This window comes from Muscardinus avellanarius, assembly GCF_963383645.1.
Source record: "Muscardinus avellanarius genome assembly, chromosome: 13".
NCBI classification, from domain to species: Eukaryota; Metazoa; Chordata; class Mammalia; order Rodentia; family Gliridae; genus Muscardinus; species Muscardinus avellanarius.
Window position 1 is genome coordinate 74,925,484 of NC_137799.1, and position 25,977 is coordinate 74,951,460.

General features: G+C 38.6%; 1 protein-coding gene across 1 annotated transcript in view; it reads left to right on the forward strand.

The window, feature by feature from the left end:
* Positions 1-25,977, forward strand: part of SMC5 (structural maintenance of chromosomes 5) — a gene marked incomplete at both ends in the record, with an annotated part of 94,991 nt that overhangs the window by 48,480 nt on the left and 20,534 nt on the right. Inside the window, 7 exons of the mRNA XM_080709194.1 lie at positions 1,286-1,399; positions 6,248-6,342; positions 8,799-8,931; positions 14,559-14,732; positions 14,812-14,981; positions 18,042-18,165; positions 19,198-19,320. Of these exons, the coding sequence (XP_080565320.1) occupies positions 1,286-1,399; positions 6,248-6,342; positions 8,799-8,931; positions 14,559-14,732; positions 14,812-14,981; positions 18,042-18,165; positions 19,198-19,320 (933 nt within the window). The remainder of the gene's footprint in view (positions 1-1,285; positions 1,400-6,247; positions 6,343-8,798; positions 8,932-14,558; positions 14,733-14,811; positions 14,982-18,041; positions 18,166-19,197; positions 19,321-25,977) is intronic.

The window sequence follows — 25,977 nt, forward strand, 5'->3', positions numbered from 1 at the left end:
TTGAACCTATGATCCTCCTTTCTCAGTCTCCTGAGTACTGAGATTACAGATACGTGCTACCATGCCCAGTTTAGATAGTACTTTTTACTAGGCCTATGTTAATGGGACCTTTAACATGCTCTGCTTTTCAGTATACTTACTCGTCTGCAATAACTAAAAGATTATACTCTTCTTTGAGACAGTTTTCCCCCCGACATATCCTAATACTCTTCCATACAACTGAGCCACTTATGGCAAAAATGCCTGATTAGTTAATATTTTAAAAATAAGTTTGTAGCTAGGCATCATGGCCCATGCCTGAAATCCCAGTACTTGGGATACTGAGACAGGAGGATCATAATAAGTTCGTGGCCAGCCTCAGCAACTTAGTGAGGCCCTGAGCAACTTAGCAAGACCCTGTTTCCAAATAAAAATAAAATAGGGAATGGGAGTGTAGCTCAGAAATTGAATGACCCTGGGTTCATTCCCCAATGCCATAAAGTAAGACAAAGAAGAAGAAAAATATTAAGGGTTTGAGAAAAGATAGGGAGTATTTTATTCTTTGGGGTTGCAATCTAAGACTGTTTTCAATGTTTGCAGTAAGCTAACCAGAAAGGAACTGAATATATCTCTAAGTAGGTACTATTCAAATCTTGGCCTTTTTTGTGTATTGGTTGTTTCTGGGTAACAAATTAGATGTGTTAAAATTACCCTTCAATACTAAATCATTCTCTTTTTGTCTTTTTCTCAAGTATTAAATTTAATCTAAATTCTGCACTAAATATAAATGTGTTCTGAGCCAGGCATGGTGACTCACACTTGTAATCTCGGCATTTGGGAGACTGAGACAGGAGGATCTGGGTTTTCAGACAGCCTCAGCTACTCAGTAAGGTCCTTTGCAACTCAGTGAGACCCTGTTTCAAAATAAAGAATAAAAAATAGGGCTGGGAGGCTGGGCACATGCTTGTAATCCCAGCATTTGGGAGGCTGAGACTGGAGAAACGTGGTTCGCGGACAGCCTCAGCTACTTAGTGAGGCCCTCTGCAACTCAGTGAGACCCGGTTTCAAAATAAAGAATAAAAAATAGGGCAGGGGGTGTAGCTTGGAGGTCGAACACCCCTGGGTTCTACCCCTAGACCTGCAAAAAAAAAAAAAAAATAGGCCTGGGGTGTAGCTCGTTGGTAGAATGCCTCTGGGTTCCATCCCCAGTACTGCAATAAATAAATAAATAAATAAATAAATAAGTATTCCAGTAATCACTGAGTTTCATGAAAATCATTTTCTTCTTTCTATTTGTTTTGTTTAGATCAATATGAAAGATAATAAAAATGCCAAGTATATTGAAAATCATATTCCATCAAATGACTTGAGAGCCTTTGTATTTGAAAGTCAAGAAGATATGGAGGTCTTCCTCAAAGAGGTAAGTAGTACTAACAATAAAGCACTTTAATTTACTTGGTACTTCTCAGTGCTTGGATTTTAAGTTCTAGAGCAAAAAGTAGCAACTAATTTTATGAGCAGATAACTCTTGGGGCACAGTTACTAAACTTTGTTAACTTCTTATTTATCTCATTATTAGGGACTACATTTGGAAACTTTTGTCTCTATCTTTTGGGGTTTTTTTTTACAATGCTGAGGAACCCAACCCCAAAGCCTCACACCTACTTGTTTTATAAGAGAGAAAAACATAATTTCTTCTGTTTCAAAATAAAAAATAAAAAAATAAGGCAGGGGGTGTAGCTTGGAGGTCGAATGCCCCCTGGGTTCCATCCCCAGACCCGCAGTAAATAAATAAATTAATTAATTTTTGGAAAGGAAAATAAATGACTGAGAATCTAAGCCACTGAAAAGGTAGCATGGCTTAGTGGTTGAGTTGTAGAGTCTAGTTCTGTAGCTAGACTGACAAGATCCGAATTCTGGCTTTGCTACTAACTTTTAAGTTGCCTAAATGTTTTGTGTCTCAAGTTTCTTCAGCTGTAAAATGGTAGTGACATTAACCTAAAATGACTATGAGGATTAAGCCAGTTAATACGTAATAATATTATTTGGAATAGTGATTTTTAGCTATTAATATATTTTATGTACTTGTATCCTATATTTGGCTACATATGATTTTATTATATAGTTTATATGTTGTTAGCTGTGCAATGTTATTATATTGTCATATACTTTTGTCCTTAAGAAGATGTTATAAGCTTATCTTGAATGTACCCTTCACAGCCATCCCTTTCCCAAAGGCCCTAGTTCCTTTAAGAAACCAAGACAAGGGCACTAGGTATGTTTATTGTTAATGGTGTCTCCATTGCTTCTAAGACCTCACATGCAAAGCTGTATTTCTGTATTTACTTCTGTATTTATTTAGAGAACTAGAGAGCATACATGCACCATGAACACACTGCTACTTCCAATTGCAATCTGACATATAGGGTACCTTCTAATTTTTCTCCTTGGCCTCTTTGTAATTCTCTTGTATATTGTGAAAAACGTAGCTCTCCTACATTTTTATAGAGCTACAATAAGCATATTTTATAGACCATAGAGCTGTAATAAATATATTTAGACCTTCAGTATATTTACTCATTTTTCGAGCCTTGAATGCTCTGAAAATAGTTTCAGAATTGTTAATCTGTGCTACTGTGAAACTCCACTGTCCCACCATGCCTCACATTCATATCTCTCAACATTGTTCAGTGTGTAGATTTAATAGATCTTTCATTAAATGTGTGTTTTTTGTTTTTTTTTTTTTTTTTTAAGTTTTTAGTTTTTAGTTTTTAGTGGTACTGGGGTTCCTGGAAGCCTTTCTACCTCCAGGCTACACTCCCAGACCTGTTTTTATACCTTTTTAATTGGAAACTGTGTCTCTTAAGCCAGCGCGTCTGGCTTCGAACCTGCACGATCCTCCTGTCTCCGCCTCCCAAGTGTGGGGATTATAAGCATGTGCCACCATGCCCGGCTAAATGTGTATTTTAATGTATAATTTTAAATTATGCATTCTTAAACTTATGTTTATAGTCTTGAATATTGATTCCTAAATTTTATTTCTAATTGTCTATTGCTATTGCATAGACATACAATTTATTTATTTATTTATTTATTTATTTATTATTTTTTGCGATACTGGGCATAGAACCCAGGGACATTCTACCTCCAAGCTATACCTCCAGCCCTATTTTTTATCCTTTATTTTGAAACAGTGTCTCACTGAGTTGCAAAAGGCCTCACTAAGTAGTAGCTGAGGCTGTCCATGAATCAGGATCCTCCTGTCTCAGCCTCCCAAATGCTGGGATACAAGCATGAACCACCATGCCCAGCTCAGTTTTTTATATTGACCTTGCATCCTGTGACACAATTGAATTCCTTTACTGAATTCTACTAGTTGTTTTAAAATTTCATTTGTTTCTTGTAAAATGATCATATGGCTTTTATACTTTATCTTAAAATACTAAATTAGATTGATTTTTTGTTTGATACTACAATATAACATTCCTAAGATAAACTCTGCTTTGCCGTGTAACCTGTACATACATTGCTGGACTCTGTTTACTAACATAGGGGGTTTTACATGTATATTCATGGGAGATAATAGTTTATAGTAGTCTTTTTGCATCATTTTTGTCGGGTTTTGGTATCAGGGTTATGTGGTATCTATCACAAAATGGTTTTAGAAGTATTTTTTATTTACTGACTTTTTGCTTGCTTCATCAAGTTTGTCAGTGAAAACATCTTTTTCTTCTTTGGGTTTTTATAGATGTAGATATTCCATATTTTTTATTTCTTATTAAAGATGTAAATATTTATTCATGGTTCAGATTTGGCACTTTGTTTTTAAGGAAAATTTTCAGTTTATCTTGGTTCGTGTTTTGGCATAAAGTACTTCATAAATTATTATTTTTATTATTTTTTTTATTTATTTTTTGGTGGTACTGGGGGTGGAACCCAGAGGCTTTCTACTTCCAGGCTATACTCCCAGACCTTTTTTTATATTTTATTTGGAAACAGGGTCTCATGAAGTTGCTGAGAGCCTCACTAAGTAGCTGAGGCTGGCTTCGAACCTGTGTGATCCTCCTGTCTCAGCCTCCCAAGCGCGGGGATTACAAGCGTGCGCCACCACGCCCGGCTCATAAATTATTTTTTAAAGCTTCTAGGAACAGTGAATTTTTCATTTCAGATGCTGCATATTTTAGTTCTAGAATTCAGGTTTAATTTATTCCTTCTTTTTTTGCCTGCTAAGTTCTCCATCTGTGGATTCATTATAATGATAGTTTCTAGAACATAGTATAATATCTGCTTTGAAGTACTTACCTGCTAATGTCAACGTTTGCGACTTTGTAGGGTTAGTTTCTCTTGGTGGCATTTAATTCTTTTCATACTTAGTAACTTTTATTATATACTGGAATTGTGGATAATGCATTGTAAAGACTGGGTTCACTTATCTTCTAAGAGATTAGCGATCTGAACATAGTGGTGCATGCCTATAATCCCAGTACTTGGAAGGCTGTGACAGGAGGGTCGCAGGTTCAAGGACAGCCTCATCAACTTATTAACAAGACCTTGTTTCAAAGTCAAAAGGGCTAGGTGTATGGCTTGAAGGTAGGATGGCCCTGGGTTCACTCTCCAGTATCAAAAGTAGAGACTAGCAGACAGTTAATTTAGCTGGACTCATACTCCAACTTCTTGTCCTATTCAGTGGACAGAACTGGAAGCTCTGTGTGGTATTTTTCAGTCTTCTATTTGTTGCTTTCTTCTAGTCCCCTGGAGTTTTTCCATACATTTATAGTTCAAGGGTCAGTCAAGGATTGTGTGTGTGTGTGTGTGTGTGTGTGTGTGTGTGTGTGTAACTAGGGATGGATGCTAGGGACATTCTACCTCTGAGTTCTACTTCCAGCCCGACTTTTTATTCCTTATTTACGGAGTTCTCACAAGTTGCTCTGGGTGGCCACAAAACGGCAATCCTCCTTTTTCAGCCTCCTAAGTACTAGGATTACAAGCGTGTACCACCACGCTCAATCAGGGACTTAAAAGTTTATGAGTTATGTGTGGTGGGCCTTGTAATCTCTGTACTTGGGAAACTGAGACAGGAGTATCACAGCCTCAGCAATTTAGTGAGACTGTTTCAAAATTTAAAAAATAAGCTGGGTGTGATGCCACACGCTTGTAATTCCAGTATTTGGGAGACAGAGACAGGAGGATCACAGTTTGCAGACAACCTCAGCTACTTAGTGAGGGTCTTTGCAAGTTAGTGACACCCTGTTTCAAGATAAGAATAAAGGCCGGGCATGGTAGCGCATCCTTATAATTCCTGCACTTGGGAGGCGGAGACAGGAGGATCATGTAGGTTTGGAGCCAGCCTCGCTGGCTTTAGAGACCCTGTTTCCAAATAAATATAAAATAGGTCTGGGAGTATAGCCCGGAGGTAGAAGGGTTCCATCCCCAGTACCACAAATAAATAAATACATACATACATACATATACATACTAAAATATAGGGCTGGGGATGTAGCTCAGAAGTTGAATGCCCCTGGGTTTCATCCCCAATACCAAAAAAAAAAAAAAAAAAAAAAGAAGATCCCAGATGTTCTGTTTCAACCGAAAGTAAATGGGCTCTTTATAAAATGCATAGTTGTAATATCATCACAGAAGTTTTCTTCTAAGTATCGTCAGAGCCAGTGTTCAGATTTTCTGATCATGAATGACAGTAAACGTGTGGTAACTTTGAAAATTATTTAATTAAGAATATGTTGGAGCCAGGCGTGGTGGCACACGCTTGTAATCCCAGCATTTGGGAAGCTGAAATATGAGGATTGTGGTCTGCGGACAGCCTCAGCTACTACTTAGGTCATATGCAACTTAGCCTGTTTCAAAATAAAAAATAGGACTAAAGGTTTAGCTCAGAGGTAGAATGCCCTTGGTTTCTTTCCATCCTCAATACCGATAAATAAATAAATAAATAAATAAATAAATAAATAAATAAATAAATAAGCAAGCAAGCAAGCAAGCAAGCAAGCAAGCAAGCAAGCTGGGCGTGGTGGCACATGCTTGTAATCCCAGCATTTGGGAGGCTGAGACCAGAGGATCACAGTTTGCGGACAGCCTCAGCTACTTAGTGAGGTCCTTTGCAACTCAGTGAGACCCAGTTTCAAAATAAAGAATAAAAATAGGGCAGGGGGTGTAGCTTGGAGGTTGAATGCCCCTGAGTTCCATCACCAGACCAGCAAAAAAAAAAAAAGAATATGTAATAACTAATATACTTTCTTTTTCCTGTATTCAGGTTCGTGACAATAAAAAACTAAGAGTAAATGCTGTTATTGCTCCAAAGAGTTCATATGCAGACAAAGCACCTTCAAGATCTCTGAATGAACTAAAGTAAGTTGTGAAAATATTATTAAGACTTACTTGAATATTGAATAATTTCACATATATTTATCTCTTTGTCACATAATATATTTCTTATATGCTGTATTACTCTCTTTTAGGATCTCTACAGAAATATAAAATAAGGAAAAATTTAGGCCCAGGAATATACTATGTGGCATAGGTAGTGTGTGAGGAAGTTGATGTTTCAGATAGGTGGAATAATATTGGAATATTCAATGAGACATAAGATACTAACTAAAGTTTTTTGTTTGTTTTTGTTTTTTGTGAGGCTGGGGATGGAACCCAGGAGCATTTGACATCTGAGCTATACCCCTGCACTATTTTTCATTCTTTATTTTGAAACAGGGTTGAGCCGGGCGTGGTGACGCATGCTTGTAATCCACACGCTTGGGAGGCTGAGACAGGAGGATCGCACAGGTTCGAAGCCAGCCTCAGCTACTGAGTGAGGCTCTCAGCAACTTAGTGAGGCCCTGTTTCCAAATAAAGTATAAAATAGGTCTGAGAGTATAGTCCGGAGGCAGAAAGTAGAAAGCCTCTGGGTTCCACCCCTCGTACCACCAAAAAAAAAAAAAAAAAAGAAAGAAACAGAGTCTCACTAAGTTGCAGAGAACTTCACTAAGTAGCTGGCGCTGTCACGAATCGCAATACTCCTGTATCAGCCTCCCAAATGCTGGGATTACAAGTGTGCACCACCATGCCCGGCTCTAAAGTATTTTTTATTTAAGAAGAAAAATTAACTGGGCATGGTGGTGTACAACTGTACCCACTACTAGGGAGGTTGAGACAGGAGGATTGTAGGTTTGAAGCCAGCCTCAGCAACTTAGGCCCTCAACAACTTAGAGAAACCCTGTTTCAAAATAAAGAATAAAATAGGGTCAGGGGTATATAGCTCAGAGATATAATACTTCCCAGATTCAATCCCTAGTACCACAAAAATAAATAACAGTGAAAGGTAAATGTTGGTTAGTTACTAGGAATATGAAATAAGTCATCATATTATAATGCAAAAATAATTTCCCAAAGAACTAAATATAAAAGTTGTATTAGAGCTGGGCATGGTGGCACATACTTGTAATCCCAGCATTTGGAAGGCTGAGATGGGAGCATTTGGTAGGCTGAGATGGAAGGCTGAGATGGGAGGCTGTTCGCGAACAGCCTTAGCTACTTAGTGATGCCTTTTGCAACTCAGTGAGACCCTGTTTCAAAATAAAGAATAAAAAATAGGGTTAGGGGTGTAGATCAGAGGTAGAATGCCTCCCGGTACCACACACACACAAAGTTTTAATAACAGTTTTGGTCTGGTGGGATTATGTTTCCCAGGGTTTGGGAGGCTGAGATGGGAGGATTGCAGATTTGAGGACAGCCTCAGCAAGTAGACTCATAAACCTAATGAGACAGTTTCAAAATAAAAATGAAATAGGGCTAGGATTGTAGTTCAGAGATAAAATGAAAATTCCCTGTACCACACACAAAAGAAAAAGTTGTAATAATAAGTATTTACAAGCATTGCAAGTTAAGTAAATATCTTAACTCTAGATATAGTAGATTAGATATAGTAGATATTCTTAATATAAAAATAATAGAAGAAATAATAAAAGAATAACTTAATAGTCTTAAGCTTCTCTAACAAGAAAGCAAATGGTATTAGGTATTTTTTTTTTTTTTTTTTTTTTTTTTTTTTTTTTTGGTGGTACTGGGGTTCCTGGAAGCCCTTCCTCCTCCGGGCTACACTCCCAGACCTATTTTATATTTTTGAAACAGGGTCTCTTACGCCAGCGCGGCTGGCTTCGAACCTGCGCGATCCTCCTGTCTCTGCCTCCCAAGCACAGGGATTACAAGCATGCGCCACCACACCTGGCCTAGTATTAGGTAATTTTTAAATGTGTTTAAAAAAAAAAAAAAAACAGCTGGGCTTGGCACATGCTTGTAATCCCAGTACTTGGGAGGCCGAGACAAGAGAATCACACAACCTCAGCTACTTAGTGAGGCTCTCAGCAATTCAGCGAGACCCTGTTTCCAGATAAAATATGAAATAGGTCTGGGAGTATAGCCCGGGGGTAGAAAACCCCTGGGTTTCATCCCTAGTACCACAAAGAAAAAAACAATGTGTAAAAAACAAATTTCCCTATGATTGTTGAAATAATTCGTTTTATTTATTGGTTATTGTCCACATTAGATTTTGTTTGTTTTTGTTACTGGAGAATAAACTCAGAGTCATTCTACCTCCAAGCTATACCACCACCGTGTGTGTGTGTGTGTGTGTGTGTGTGTGTGTGTGTGTGTGTGTGTTTGGAAACAGGGTATCACTAATTTGGTGAAAGCTTCACTGAGTTGCTAGGGCTGGCTTTGAATCCATGATCCTCCTTTCTCAGCCTGCCCATCTGAACAGATTTTTTTTTAATGCTATTTTAGGAAGAAAATCAAATTATTACTTTTCCTTTCAGACAATATGGATTTTTCTCATATTTGCGAGAGTTATTTGATGCACCTGATCCTGTAATGAGTTACCTTTGCTGCCAGTATCATATTCATGAAGTTCCTGTGGGAACTGAAAGGACCAGGGAAAGAATTGAACGGGTAAGAAAAGTACTGCCCAAAACATAGTTTTATTAAAACTTCTTTGCTTAAAGTAAAGCAAAAAGTATCAAGTTTAAATAAGTATATTAGTCTGTTGTTTTTAACCATTAAAAACTATCTTTGTATTTAACTTTGGGGGGGGGGGTACTAGGGGTGGAACCTAGGGGCTTTACTACCTCCGGACTGTACTCCCAGACCTATTTTATACTTTATTTGGAAACAGGATCTCACTAAGTTGCTGAGAGCCTCACTAAGTAGCTGAGGCTGGCTTTGAACCTGTGCGATCCTCCTGTCTCAATCTCCCAAATGCTGGGATTACAAGCGTGTGCCTTCATACCCAATTCTGTATTTAGCATTTTTAATATGATGTAAAACAGTGAGCGTGGACTAATATTTTATGACCAAAGTGATACAGAGTTAACTAGAATAAATGCTGATTACTTTAGTCTGTTACTTTAGTTCAAAGATTCCCATACTTATTTGACTTACTGCAACTTTTTCAGGAAAAAAATTACTTAACACCCCCCTTGACATCTAACTTTAACCAAAAAACAGAAAGGTAACAAATTTGCATTTTTTCATATACTTTTTTTTGTTCCCTCCTTCCCAGGAGTGGTTATTGCCTGTTTGGAGAATCTGTGCTTTAATGGAAATGAATGAAGTTAAAATCTGGAAAAAGCCAGGCATGGTGGCACACGCTTGTAATCCCAGCATTTGGGAGGCTGAGACAGGAGGATCCAGGTTCGCAGACAATCTCAGCTACTTAGTGAAAGGTCGTTTGCAACTCAATGAGACCCTGTTTCAAAATGAATAAGCCGGGCATGATGGCGTACACTTGTAATCCCAGCATTTGGGAGGCCGAGACAGGAGGATTCTGGTTCCCGGACAGCCTCAGCTACTTAGTGAGGCCCTGTTTCAAAATAAAGAATACAAAAGAGGGCAGCGGGTGTAGCTCGGAGGTCTAATGTCCCTGGGTTCCATCCCCAGACTCAAAAAAAAGAAAGAAAGAAAGAAAAAGAAAACAAAGAATACAAAAATAGAGCTGTAGGTATAGCTCAGAGGTAGCGTGCCCCTGGATTCCATCCCCAGTACTGCAAAAAATAAATAAATTTGGAAAGAGACCTGGATATTCTTCATCTGATTCTGCCTTGCTTGATAAACCTATGTTCAGACATTATATTAATCATTTAAATTCTTATATTCTAGATTTTCTTTCAGATCCATTTTAGTTTAGGATGGTAGGCTGGGTATAGAACTATTTCAGTAAACTCTTATTTTAAAACTTCTACTTAAGATTATCTCAGTATTTAAATAACCAGTTTTTATGGGATCTCATTTACTTGACTAGTAAAGACATAGAAACTCTTAGTTTCCATATTTTGCTAATATTATTCAGAATTTTCTTCTGACAAGTAATTTCTATGTTTTCAAGCTACTTGTGGTTTTATCACAGGCAGAAATAGAGAATAAATCACTACTAGAGCAAATTTTTTCCCAACACCAAGTCGCCACATAAAGACTGCATATAAACCTTTGGAAATGAGTAATAAAACTTCTAAATAGATATTGAGTTTATTTTCTAACAACCAGTATAGTAAGTATTCCTGAGATCATTCATTTGGGGCTTTCTATACTTCACTAACTGAAGGTGAAAATGAGGAGCCTTAGCCGGGCACAGTGGCACACACCTGTAATCTCAGCTACTTGGGATGCTGAGGCAGGAGGAGCACAAGCTCAAGGTCAGTCTGGGCAGCTTAGTGATTCTGTCTCAAAATAAAATTAAAAAAAAAAACAAACCAGGGCTGAGATGTAGCCCAGTGGTAGAGCACTTGTCTAGAATGTTTCAGCCTCGGGGTTCAGCACCAGGGAAGGAAAGGAGAGAGAAAGGGAGGAGGAAGGAAAGGGAAGGTAGCCCTTATTAGCCCATTTTGAAAAAATGAGTTAGAGCAGCCAGGCATGATGGTGCACACCTGCAGTCCCAGGACATGAGAGGCTAAAATAGATCATACGTTCACAGCCAGCCTCAGAAACTTAGCAGGTTGTTTCAAAATAAATAGGATGAGGAATGTAGCCCAGAGGTAGAACATCCCTGAGTTTCATCCCTAGTACTATATACATAACACCCACAAAAAAATTATAGCAAGTTTCCTGTGTCTTTGGTTTAAATTTACATCATATTATGGTGAGCACTTGGGAAAACAACATAGAGTTGGATGGGTGAATCTTTCTTGTGTTTTAATTCAGTGAGCTTTAGAAGAGAGGGCAAGGCCATCTACATAAAAATAAGTTCTGTCATAACTTCTCAGATAAGGTAGAGCTATCTCTGAAAGTAGGATTGTGTTATTTTACTGATATGGAAGACAATAGACAGTAAGACAGTAAGGACTTCCATAGCTTTGTGCAGAAAAAAATAGTTACTGTACTAGGAAAGTCCAACTCCTTGAACAGTGCTTCGATAATGATTTTTTTTTTTTTTTTTTTTTTTTGCGGGTCTGTGGATGAACCCAGAGGCATTTGACCTCTGAGCTACACCCCTTGCCCTGTTTTTTTATTCTTTATTTTGAAACAGGGTCTCACTGAGTTGCAGAGGGCCTCACTAAGTAGCTGAGGCTGTCCGCGAACTGAGATCCTCCTGTGTCAGCCTCCCAAATGCTGGGATTACAAGTGTGGGCCACCATGCCCGCCTTGAATTAGTTTTATGATGAATTATTTTTATGTACTTTTAACATTTTGTTTATCTAGAGAGCATTAACACTACCATTTGTACTAGAGAAATAGCATTCAATTCATATGATTTACATTAAAAGTAAAATTAATTCTTTCCATCTCCTGTATTTCTTTTTTGTTGGTAATATAAGTGATAGAATTTTTAAACTTCTTGGGTACATTGAATGTTTCTTACAACAGATTTGTCCCAATGACCAGGTCAGTGCTATGTTGTGTAAGTATACTTTAAATAAGTCACATTAGAAAGTATTTTAATCACCTGGTAAAACCCTGACATTATCTTGGCCATTTTTCAGAATATTCAAACTTTTGTTAAGGAATTTGATACCTTTATATCCTTAGTTCTTCTATTTGTTTTATCTCTATGTAATGGCAATAATTGCTATATTTCTTCTTAAAAATAAAAATATATTCTTTAGTATATGTTTTGTTGTCGTGTGTGTGTGTGTGTGTGTGTGTGTGTGTGTGTGTGTGTGTGTGTTACTGAGGGTGGAACCCAGGGGCTTTTCTACCTCTGGGCTATACTCTCAGACCTATATTATACTTTATTTGGAAACAGGGTCTCACTAAGTTAGTTGCTGAGAGCCTCACTAAGCTGCTGAGGCTGGCTTTGAACTTGTGAAGTCCTTCTGTCTCGGCCTCCCAAGTGCTGGGATTATAAGCGTGCGCCACGACGCCTGGCTTGTTGTCATATTTTCCATTTTAGGTTCTCTAACGGTGATTATAGACTATTTGTGGATTTGTTCTCCTGTATTTCTAAGACTTCTCTTTGGTTAAATCATCTGTTGTTTTCCTTAGCTTGAGAGATCCTTTTTGCTAGGAATGCCCTTCTCGTGTTATCTGTCAGTTCAGATGTCATGTAAAATTCATTTTAATGAACTTAAATAGAATAACCTCAACTACTCTTTCCCTTTATTCCAAGTTATTCAGGTATAGCCGGGTGTGGTGGCGCACACTTGTAATCCCAGCACTTGGGAGGCGGAGACAGGAGGATCGCGCAGGTTCGAAGCTAGCCTCAGCTACTTAGAGAGGCTCTCAGCATCTTAGACCCTGTATCCAAATAAAATATAAAAAATGGGTCTGGGAGTATAGCCTGGAGGTAGAAACCCTCTGGGTTCCATCCCCAGTACCACCAAAAAATTATAATCTCTTGACTAAATGTGTTTAACGAGATTTCTTCACTTAGGGCGTAAACTCTTAAAGGGAAAATCACCACAGTAGTATTCTTATGAACCTTTAGAGATTTGGGGGAAAGCATTTTAGCAGCCTGCTCTTAATACAAGTACAGTGTTTAGGATGCTTTTGTTTATGAAACTCCATGTATAATAAGTACTTGTGAGAAAATATCTAAAAAAATGTTAAATGTGTGTGTGTGTGTGTGTGTGTGTGTGTGTGTGTGTACTTTTTTTTTTTTTTTTTGGCAGTACTGGGGATGGAACCCAGAAGCATTTTACCTCCGAGCTACACCCCCAGCCGTATTATTTATTCTTTATTTTGGGATTTTTTTTTTTTTTTTTTTTTTTTTTTTTTTTGTGGTACTGGGATGGAATCCAGGGGCCTTCTTCCTCTGGGCTATACCCCCAACCTATTTTATATATTTTTTGGAAACAGGGTCTCACTAAATTGCTGAGAGCCTCACTAAGTATAGCTGAGGCTGGCTTCAAACTTGTACAATCCTCCTGTCTCAGCCTCCCAAGTACTGGGATTACAAGCATGCACTACCACACCGGCTCTTTATTTCTTATTTTGAAACAGGGTCTTTCTGAGTTGCAAAAGGCCTCACTAAGTAGCTGAGGCTGTCCGCAAACTGCGATCCTCCTATCTCAGCCTCCTAAATGTTGGGATTATGTGTGCACCACCACATCTGGATGGATAATTTTTTAAATTGTTTTTGGTTTTTTATTTTATTTTTTGGTGGAACCCAGGGGCTTTTCTACTTCCAGGCTATACTCCAGGCTTAGTTTATACTTTTTTTGGAAATAGGGTCTCACTAAGTTGCTGGGAGCCTCACTCAGTAGCTGAGGCTAGCTTTGAACCTGTGCGATCCTCCTGTCTCAGTCTTCCAAGCACTGGGATTACAAGCATGAGCCACTACGCCCGGCTAAGTTTTTTTTAATCAATAAAATCAGTCATTTATATTTCTTCTAAATGTATGGGAATTTATTATAAAATTATGTGTCTTTGAGCAATATAACCAAAGGAAAGAGAATAAATTAGATGTCTTAACCAAGATGACATAGTGGGTCACCTGCTGTTTTGCTTGTTGTTTAGTTTTTTCCTAATTCATGCTGCTTTCCATAATGATTAACCTGAGATATATCTGACATTATTTTTCTTTTGGTCCTAGGAATTGAACCCAAGGACATTCTGTCTCTTAGCAATACCCTACCCCTTTTATTTTTACTTTGAAATAAGAGTCTCACTGATTTGTTGAGACTTGCCTTGAACTTATAATCATCCTGTCTCAGCCTCCCAAGTACTGGGATTACAGGCATGTACCACCACTCTTAGCTCAGCCTTCTTTCAGCGCGCGCGTGTGTGTGTGTGTGTGTGTGTGTGTGTGTGTGTGTGTGTGTGTGTGTGTGTGTACTGGGGACAGAACCCAGGGGCATTCTACCTCCCAACCACACCCCCAGCTTTTTTTTTTATTCCTCATTCTGAAACAGGCTCTCAATGAGTTGCAAAGGACCTCACTAAATAGCTGAGGCTGTCCTTGAACCGAGATCCTCCTGTCTCAGCTTCCCAAATGCTGGAATTACAAGTGTGTGTCACCATGCCCGGCTCTGTAGTGTGTTTTAATCTTTCTTAGTTCACTTAGCTTGTATTTTTAATCCTCCGTTCTTTAAAGCATTTGTCATAATTTTTATTAGATGTTTACAAATTCTTATTTTGCATTGCAGGTAATACAAGAAACTCGATTAAGACAAATATATACAGCAGAAGAAAAGTATGTGGTGAAAACTTCTTTTTATTCAAACAAAGTTATTTCTAGTAACACTTCCTTGAAAGTTGCCCAGTTTCTCACAGTCACTGTGGATCTAGAGCAAAGACGACACTTGGAAGAGCAGCTAAGGGTTAGTTAATTTGATTTAAAGATTTTCTAATGCTTTAGAACTTTTTAAAAATATGTTGACCACTTTTAATATCTCACAGGAAATTAATAGAAAATTGCATATAGTAGAATCAGGATTAATTGCACTACGTGAGACAAACAGACATCTAGAACACAAAGACAATGAACTGAGACAAAAGAAGAAAGAGCTGCTTGAAAGGAAAACCAAGAAAAGACAACTGGAACAAAAAATTAGTTCCAAACTAGGAAGGTATCTTTTGGTCTTTGGGGGGTGGCAAATGCACTGCTTGGGACATTATTAATTAAACCCTGTAATGACACCAGTTTCCACAAGCACAGTTTGTAGTAAATTTTCTCTGAAGTTTCAGTTTTACTGCTCAAAACACAGTTTTGGTCTGTAGGGCAAAGGCATGTGAACTTAAATATTGTGAGTTTTTCCTCTTTGAATCCCTGGGCACATTTGCATAATTAAAATTAATGAGGCCCCTGAAGTAGTTTTGTTTATAGAGATTATATTATTGAAATTAAAACTGATTTCTTTTTTCCAGCACTTCAGTCCTGTTGTCAGTCATCTGCAAAACACATAATATTGCCTGTGTGGGTGTGATAATTGGACCCGTTATCTTAAACTTTATTCACATAAAAGTGATTCTTTTTGCACTGAAATGACGGTATCCCCTTACATACCTACTCGTTTATTCCTATCTTTATCTTTTGGTTATTATAGTAGAGACCTTACTGGTCTCTCCCAACTAGTTTCCTTTTCATTCAGTTTATCCAGAATGCTGTGGCAAATACTTACCTTTTTTTTACATATTTCTGCCCATTCAAGGATAATCATTGCACTTCCTACTTTTACTTTATGAAATTTAGTTAAACATGACTTTCCTTTAGACTATCTTTCATGATTATTCAAAATTGTGTTTCTTTAGCCAGGCGTGGTGGCGCACGTTTGTAATCCCAGCATTCGGGAGGCTGAGACCGGAGGATCGCAGTTTTTGGCCAGCCTCAGCAACTTAGTGAGGCCCTCTGCAACTTAGCAAGACCCTGTTTCAAAATAAAGAATAAAAATAGGGCTGGGAGTATAGCTCAGGTCGAATGCCCCTGGGTTCCATCCCCAGAGCCGCAAAAAAAAAAAAATAAATAAAAATAAAAAATTTGTTTTTTTCTCCAGCATACTCTTCTTTTACCATTTAAGCTGCTGTTCAAGACACACTGTGCCCCTCTTTGTTATTGTTTATTGTTGCTTCTATTCTCTCTTCCTTTTCCCTGGAGTCAACATGATTTAGTGGAAAGAACATTAACTTTGGCATTAAACATATCTTTCACTTCTATCTGTGATCTTAAGCTGGGTGTGGCGGCACACGCTTGTAATCCCCACGCTTGGGAGGCGGAGACAGGAGGATCACGCAGGTTCAAAGCCAGCTTCACTGGCTTAAGAGACCCTGTTTCCAAATAAAAAGTATAAAATAGGTCTGGAAGTGTAGCCTGGAGGTAGAAGGGTTTCCAGGAACCCCAGCACCACCAAAAAAAAAACAAAAAACCAAATCTGTGGTCTGTCTGTCTGTCTGTCTTTCTTTCTTTCTTTCTTTCTTTCTTTCTTTCTTTCTTTCTTTCTTTCTTTCTTTCTTTCTGAGTGTGTATGATATGAGTGACTAGGGATTGAACCCAGGGGCATTCTGAGTTACTCTCAGCCCTATTTATTTATTTTGGTGGTGCTGGGGTTCCTGGAAGCCCTTCTACCTCCAGGCTACACTCCCAGACCTATTTTTACATTTTTATTTGGAAACAGGGTCTCCTAAGCCAGCGTATGCGGCTGGCTTCGAACCTGCACGATCTTCCTGTCTCTGTCTCCCAAGCACAGGGATTACAAGCATGCACCACCACACCGGGCAGCCCTATTTTATTTTTATTTTGAAACAAGGTCTCACTAGGTTGGTAAGACTCTCACTACTTGCTGAAACTGTCCTGGAACCCATAATTCTTCTGTCTCAGCCTCCCAAGTATTGGGCTTACAGGCATGTACCATCATTCTCAGCTTGTTTTTTTAATCTTTAAAATAAAAAACATTTTCTTGTCTTTTGGGGTTGGTTGTGTGTGTGGTGAGAGACAGACAGACAGACAGACACACGGACTGGGGATTGAACTCAGGGCATTCTACTTCTGAGCTGTACCCCCAGTCCTATTTTTTTATTCTTTATTTTGAAACAGGTTCACACTAAGTTGCTGAGGGCCTCACTAAGTAACTGAGGCTGGCCGTGCACCTGCGATCCTCCTGTCTCAGCCTCCCAAATACTGGGATTACAACCAAGCACTACCACACCTGGCTTAGAAAGCATTTCTTAACTTTTAGAATTGTTGTATTCTCTCTCCCTCTCTCTCTCTCCCTCTCTTGCCCCCCCCCTTTTAAATAGAACTGGAGATTGAACCCAGGGATACTCTTATCACTGAGCTCTACCCACAGCCCTATTGTTTAGTTTGAAACCAGATCTCGCTATGTTGTGGAAGGCCTTGCTAAGTTGCTAAAGCTGGCCATGAACCTGTGGTACTACTGTCTCAGCCTCCAAAGCACTGGGATTAGAGGCATGTGCTACCAAGCCTGCTTTTTGTATTATTAATTCTATTTTCTATCTATTGATCAGTTCTCCCTGCTTAAACTCAAGGAAAAGAACTTTATTTTATATGATGTAACAATGGTAACAGTTTATATTAATCACACACGGGCCAGGTACTATACTAAGTATGTTGCATGTTTATCTTTTGGGGGAAGGGGGACTAGGGATTGAACCCAGGCATATTCTACCTCTGAGCTACACCCCTAGCCCTTTTTAATTTTTATTTTAGAACAGGGTTTCATTAGGTTGCTAAGAGTCTCGCTGCATTGCAGAGACTGGTCTTAAACCTGTGATTCTCCTGTCTCAGCTTTCCAAGTACTGGGATTACAGGCATGTGCCACACACATTAATATCTGTATTTTACAGATGAAAAAACTGAAGCTCAGGAGAGTAATTTGTCCAGGTTTCCATTGCTCACTAGTGAATGGCAAAAAGGAGTTTCAGAGCTACCTTTCTTACTTCAAGGCCTACTCCATTGCCACTAGCGTTACCAGACTATTCTGGACACATAAGACTATCTCAACAAATACTTTTTGATTGTGCTGATTCTATAAAATGGTTGTTTAATTTAGGAGCTTGAGTTAATACTTATGAATAGCTTTGCTAAGTGTAGCCCAGAAAACTACATGGGACATAGGAGTTTTGGCTTAATCTTTGTGTTTAACTCTGATTTCTACATCATGTGTGTCATACAGTTTAAAGCTGATGGAACAGGATACTTGCAACCTTGAAGAGGAAGAGCGAAAAGCAAATGCCAAAATTAAAGAAATTAACATTCAGAAAGCCAAACTTGTTACTGAGCTAACAAACCTAGTAAAGGTAAGGTATTTTCTTTTAGCCATAGATAAGAATAGCCAGTAGACACAGACTGATAGGATAAAACTTTACGGGGCTTCTTGGAGGGAAAGTTTTGATTAAGCTTTTTTGCTGTTTTAGTTATATAAGCAAGAGATTTTAATCATCTGTTTCAGCTGACTCAGTTTGCCATTTTATTTATAGGTAATAAATATGTTAAAAGTATCCTTAAGCTAAATTATTAATGATGTCTATTAAATACACAAGAATAAACTTTTTAAAAAGTCTCTTGTAGCTGAACGTGGTGGTGCACGCTTGTAATTCCAGCACTTGGGAGGCTGAGACAAGAGGATCGCACAAGTTCAAAGCCAGCCTTACCTACTTTATTTAGTGAGGCTCACTAAGCAACTTAGCGAGACCCAGTTTCCAAATAAAGTATAAAATAGATCTGGGAGTATAGCTTGGAAGTAGAAAAGCCCCTGGGTTCCACCCTCAGTACCACCCAAAAAAAAAAATCTCTTATAAAGCCGGGCATGGTGGCACATGCTTGTAATCCCAGCATTCAGGAGGCTGAGACAGGAGAATCACAGTTCAAGGCCAGCCTCAGCTACTTGGGCCCTTTGCAACTCAGTGAAACCTGTTTCAAACTTAAGAATAAAGCTGGGCGTGGTGGCACACACTTGTAATGCCAGCATTTGAGAGGCTGGGTTTTTGGACAGCCTCAGCTACTTAGGTCCTTTGCAATTCAATGAGACCTTGTTCAAAACAACAACAACAAAAAAAAAAAAAAAAAATAGGGCTGGGGATATAGCCTGGAGATAGAATGCTCCTAGGTTCCATTCCCAGTACCACAAAAAAAAGAGTAAAAAATAGGGCTGGGGGTGTAGCTTCAAGGTAGAATGCCCCTGAGTTCTATCCCCCAGTACCACACAAAATAAGTCTCTTGTAATAACTATTTGAGAGAGATGTCAGTCACAGAAGAAAAAATGTTATTTTTACATAGTTATAAAACATAGGTAACATAAAACCTAAACTCTCAGGGGTTTTTGTTCCTAGATTTGTACTTCTTTGCACATACAAAAGGTAGATTTAATTCTTCAAAATACTACAGTAATCTCCGAGAAGAACAAATTAGAATCAGATTATATGGCTGCATCCTCTCAGCTACGTCTCACAGAGGTAAGATTTTTGCTTTTTTTTTAAGATTGTGACAGCAATCTTTAACCAGTTTAAAAGCAAGTGTTACTTGTTAACCCGTGCAGTATTTAGTTGTATGCTTTTTCATTTATAAATGTAATGCATCCTGCTAATGAGAAAGCAGTACTCAAGGCACTTAAAGAGTGGCTGTAGAGCCTGATGTGGTGGCACATACTTGTAATCCCTGCACTTGGGAGGCTGAGACAGAAGGATCTCAGGTTCAAGGACATCCTCAGCGAATAGTGAGACTCTCATCAACCTAGTGACCCTGTTTCCAAATAAAAATAAAATAGGTTTGGGGAATAGCTTGGAAGTAAAATGCCCCTTGACTCAATCCTTAGTACCATACAAACACAAAAAAGGCTGTAGAACTGTAACAGAATGATTTAACCTTCTGTTAATATCTGGATATGAAAGGGTACAGAGGGAAAGAAATGCAATATAGCACCTTAACTTAAAACCAAAAGATCTGACAACAGGATTACACTGACGGTGACAGTTTTTGAATCTTCAAAATCCTTTCCTAAAATAGAAGAGCACCTAAGACAGTGCAACAACAAGCCCATGGGTAACATATATACCCAGATCCTAAGTTTTTAAAGGCTGCTAACTATCCAGAATTAGGATCAAAATGGACCACTTACAGTAGTCCCCAGTGAGACACCATCAGCAAGTTCAGGATTCCCCAGACCACCTCTACTCTACCAACTGGCTATAGATTCAGAAGTTTTTATGACCCCCCTTAGATTCTTTATTGTATGGCACCTATGAACTCCAAAATATAAGTAGGTGAGATAATTCTGTAACATCAAGACTAGCCTGATACTAGTGAGAGAAGCTTAGAGAACCCAAAAGTCATGTTGCCAACAGATAATCATACATAAAGGGAGAAGGCCCCATTAGGTGAAGACCCCATCAGTCCCATACAAAAGCAGCTGAAACTAGGTGACTTTATAGACTTCAGAAAGATCTGCTAATGATAAGGTTGTACAGCTGTGTGAATTTTCAAATCAACAGAAACTTGTTTGCTGAAGAAAGCTTACTGAAGAGAACTAGATGTATATGATATAGCTTATAGTTACAGCACAGTTTTCTGAAATTGAAAGAAGAGAGACAATAGAAGTCAAAATATATTTGCTGATTGGTGTGTGTAGTATATCAGGAAATAAAAGGATATTACTTCAATTGAGTGTTTTAGGAAAAGGAAACAAAGGAGAATTTTGGTATAATTCATAGTGGGAGCGTGGTGGCACATGCTTGTAATCCCAGCTTTTGGGAGGCTTAGACAGGAGGACTGTGGTTTAAGGACAGCCTCAGCTCCTACTTAGTGAGGCCCTCCGCAACTCAGTGAGACCCAGTTTCAAAATAAAGAATAAAAATAGGGCAGGGGGTGTAGCTCAGAGGTCAAATGCCCCTGGGTTCCATCCCCAGACCCACAAAAAACAAAACAAACAAAAAAAACAACTATTAAATAAATTGATAAAGGTATACCCAGCAAATAGAAATTAAAAAGAAAACTTGATTATCTCAATATCATAATTTGGGATGGTATATATATAAAGTGAAAAATAAAAGCTAGAAATAGTGGCACAAGTTTGTAATCTCCATACTGGGAAGGCTGAGATAAAAGAATAAAATAGGGCTGTAGGTATATTGCCTGGAAGTAGAATGTCTCCCTTCCCCACCCAGTTCCAGTAAATAAGGGCTGTATCCCAGAGATACATTGCTTCTGGGATCAATTCCCACTACTGCAGCAGGGCAGGAAACAGAATTGGGGAGAAATTTCTCTTTACAAAAATACTTTAGCTGATGAATGAAGAATTAGAGTGCTAGAATACCACTGCTTTGCAGCTGCTAATAAATTAGCATGTCATATTAAGTGCTAACAAGCAAACAAAAATAAAATATTTATGTGTATCCTGATGAAAGGGCACGCTGTGAAATAATAAAATTTCAATGTGCATAATCCTCTGAATTGGAGTTTCTCAACCTTAGCAATACTGGCATTTTTTAATTTGAAAATTCTTTGGTTTGTGGGAGTTTGGTGGTACTTGGGATTGAACCCCCAGGGGCATTCTACCTCCAAGCTACACCCCAGCTCTATTTTATTTTTTATTTGGAAACAGGGTCTTGCTAAGATGCTGAGGCTAGCTTCAAACCTGCAATCCTTCTGTGTCAGCCTCCCAGGTACTGGGATGTTGGGTGTGCAGTACCACACCCAGCCTGGCTCATTCTTTTTGTAAAAGGCTTTCTTGTGCGTTATGCGATGTTTAGCAGCACCCTGGCCTCTAACCTGTTTGATGGAGTAGTAACAAACACAACATCAGTAGTGACAAACAAAAATGTCTCAAGACAATGCTGAGAAGTAGAGGATAGCTCATCTAAAACTGCCAGTTTTCAGGAACCATAAGAGAGGAAGAAATATACTAAATGACAAAGGAAAACCACAAAATCTGGGATGTAAGGAACTCTGATAGGACAAATGATTTACATAAGTACTTTCCAATAGAAATAGAATCTAAGCTGTTATGTAGTTATAAAATTTCTAGTGGCCAGATTTTAAAAAGCAAAAAGAAGTGTGATATTAACTACAATATTCTGTTTAACCTTGTAGAAAAATGTATTAACCTCTTTTATATCTCCTTTTTGTACTAAGTCTTAAAAATACTTAATTTTATACTTAAAATACAACTCACCCAGCTTGGTGATGCATGCCTGTAATCCTACTACTAGGGAGGCTGAAACAAAAAGATCAGAGGTTGAAGGGCAGCCTTATCAGTATAGTAAGAACTCTCAACAACTTAGTGAGACCCTGTTTTAAAACAAAAAATAAAAAGAGCTGGGGATATAGCTCAGAAGTAGAATGTTTCAGTACCAGAAAAAAAGGGAGGGGAGAATCCTCAAGTCAGATGATAAATCTACATCAGAAATACTTTTATCTGATCTTTTTCCTTTTTTGGTGGTACTGGGGGTGGAACCCAGGGGCTTTTCTACCTCCAGGCTATTCTCCCAGACCTATTTTTTATTTTATTTGGAAACAGGGTCTCACTAAGTTACTGAGAGCCTCGCTAAGTAATTGAGGCTGGCTTCAAACCTGTGCGATCTTCCTGTCTTTGCCTCCCAAGCACGGAGATTACAAGCGTGCGCCACCACGCCTGGCTCTTTATCTAAATTTTGATTTTATAAAATTTACAGTTGAGCCAGGCGTGGTGGCGCATGCTTGTAATCCCTGCGCTTGGGAGGCGGAGACAGGAGGATCGTGCAGGTTCGAAGCCAGCCGTGCTGGAGTAAGAGACCCTGTTTCCAAATTTAAAAAATTATAAAATAGGTCTGGGAATGTAGCCCGGAGGTAGAAGGGCTTCCAGGAACCCCAGTACCACCAAAAAAAAAAAAAATTTACAGTTGAAAAAATTGGATCATATACCCAGTAGTTCTAAACAGATTTTGTTATTGTGGTGGTGGTGGTGGTACTGATGTTTGAACACAGGGGGCATTGCATTTTTTATCTATATACTCCATCCCTACATTATTTTGTAACAGGGTCTCACTAAGTTGCTAAGGCTGGCTTTAAACCTTCAATCCTCCTGTCTCAACCTTCCAAATACTAAGATTATAGGTGCGTGCTACCATATTCAGCTTCTAAACAGAATATCAAATTTAAAAATTTTTATTCAATTTCGCAGTCACACTAGCCACATTATAGGTGTTTTATAGCCACATGACTATTTTAATTGTTTCTAAAATAAGTGCAGTTTCTAAAATAAGTTTCAAGGAAAAAAAGAAATAATCTATGAGTTAAAAAGAACTTTACAAACATAGGAATCCTATACAATGTGTTGACCTTATTTTGAACCTGATTTAAACATACTAGCTCTTAAAAAAAAAAAAAAACAGAAGAACTGGAGGAAATTAAATACTGACTAAATATTTATAGTATAATTTATTGATAATATTTTTGAGTTTAATAATGGCATTATGGCTATGGATTTTTTAAAATCTTCATGTATTAGAGGTACATTGCTGTAAACCAGGTGTAGTGGCACATGTTTGAAATACCAATACTTGGAGGCTGAAACAAGAGGATCACAGGTTGAAGGTCAGCTTCAGCTACTTAGTGAGGCTTCCACAACTTAGTGAGACCCTCTTTCAAAATAAAACATAAGAGCCGGGCGTGGTGGCGCATGCTTGTAATCCCAGCATTCGGGAGGCTGAGACAGGAGGATCACAGTTCGCAGACAGCCTCAGCTACTTAGTGAGGCCCTCCATAACTTAGTGAAAACCTGTTTCAAAATAAAAAAATAGGTCAGGGGGTGTAGCTCGGAGGTGGAATGCCCCTGGGTTTCATCCCGAGACCTGCACAAAATAAAGAAAAAACAAAGGATAAAAATCAGGGCTAGGTTGTAGCTCAGCCCTGGTTTCAATCCTCAGTATTGGGGGGGGGGGGGAGGGAGATGCTGTAATATTTAAAGAGAAAATTATAGGATGTCTGAGATTGCTTCAGAATTATCCAGGAAAGGGATCATGGTTGAAGAATTTTATCAATAGACTGCTGGGTACATGAAGGTTTATTATATTGTTCTGTCTGCTTTTGTATATATTTGAAGTTTTTGGTAATGAAAAAGTTAAAGTTTTCATTCTTAGCTATGTTGTAGAAACAGGAATCATTTATCTTATCACCTTTCTTCTTTCTTTTTTTTTTTTTCTTCTCTTTTTTATGTGGGGATTTAACTGGGGCACTCTATCTCCGAGCTTCACCTCCAGCCCTATTTTTTATTTTGAAACAGGTTCTCACTAAGTTGCAGAAGGCCTCACTAAGTAGCTGAGGCTGGCCGCGAACCTATGATTCTCCTGTCTCAGCCTCCAAAGTACTAGAATTAGAAGTGTTCGCCACCATATCCGGCACCTTTCCTCTTTCTTCCTCCCTCCCTCTCTTTCTTTCTTTCTTTCTTTCGATCAGAGACATTCTACCTACAAGCTACATCCCAGCCTGATTTTAGCTCAGAGGTACAATGCCCCTGGGTTCCATTCCCAGTACCACAATAAATAAATAAAAATTAAAAATAAAAAGTCTGGAGATGTGTCTTCTCTAATATCTTCCTCCCCTTCCTTTCTTTCTTTCTTCCTTTCTTTCTTTCTTTCTTTCTTTCTTTCTTTCTTTCTTTCTTTCTTTCTTTCTTTCTTTCTTTCTTTCTTGTACTGGGATGGAACCCAGGGGCTTTCTACCTCCAGGATGCACTCCCAGACTTTTTTTTTTTTTAGTAACAGGGTCTCACTAAGTTGCTGAGAGCCTCACTACATGATCCCCCTGTCTCAGCCTCCCAAGTACTGGAATTACAAGTGTGTGCTCCCACGCCCAGCCACCTTTCCACCTCAAACCACTAAAGATTTGACAAAATATATGAAGAGGTTGTTGGCAACAAAGGACAGGGACCATAAAAGAAGGGAGGAAACAAAGTAAGCCCTGTGATTGCTGCAACCTATATCCTGGAGTGAGCTTCCAGACCACACTACAGAAAAAGAATTAATGAGAGAAAGATAGAACTACAGATCCAGAGACATTAGTGGATATTAAAAGAATATGTAGGATAACTTAGTGTCAATATTTTTTGACAACTTAGATGTAAAAGACTAAAAGAACTACTAGAGAGCCAGGTATGATAGCACAGGTCTGTAATCCCAGTACTTGGGAGGATGAAACAAGAGGATTCCAGGTTCCAGGACAGCCTCAGCAACTTAGCAAGACCCTGCTCCAAAATAAAAAAGGGCTAAGAGAAGGTTTAGCTTTAGAGGTAGAATGCCCATGGGTTCATTTTCCAGTACAAAAGAAAAGATTTTTCTTAAACTACCAAAGGTTTATAAAGAATAGATAACTAATATATCCCTATACTTACTAAAAAGTTGCGTTTGTGGTTAAAAAACTTTCCCACAAAGAAAACACCAGTTTCATATAGTTTTCTCTGGTAAGTTTTTATGTTCACTTATAAAAATAATTAATCTTGTTGTATGTCAAGTCTTCTGGAAGGTGAAGAAGAAATGCTTCTTGACATACTGTACAAGGTCAACATTACAGAATATCAAAATCTGAAGAAGGCAAAAAGAATTATAGACCAATGTCTCACACTGGTACAGCTTTTTTTTTTTTTTTTTTTTTTTTTTTGTGGTACTGGGGGTGGAACCCTGGGGCATTCTACCTCCAAGCTACACCCCAGTCGTCCTATATTTTATTTTATTTTATTTTATTTTATTTTATTTTATTTGGTGGTGGTAGTACTGGGGGTGGAACCCAGAGGCTTTCTACCTCCGGGCTATACTCCCAGACCTTTTTTTATATTTTTTTATTTGGAAACAGGGTCTCACTAAGTTGCTGAGAGCCTCACTAAGTAGCTGAGGCTGGCTTCGAACCTCTGTGATCCTCCTGTCTCAGCCTCCCAAACGCAGAGATTACAAGCGTGTGCCACCACGCCCAGCTTTATTATTTATTTTGAAACAGGGTCTCATTGAGTTGCAAAGGGCCTCACTAAGTAGTAGCTGAGGCTGTCTGTGAACTGCGATCCTCCTGTCTCAGCCTCCCGAATGCTAGGATTAGAAGCGTGCGCCACCACGCCCAGCTTCAGCAATTCTTAATAAATGTTAGCAAAT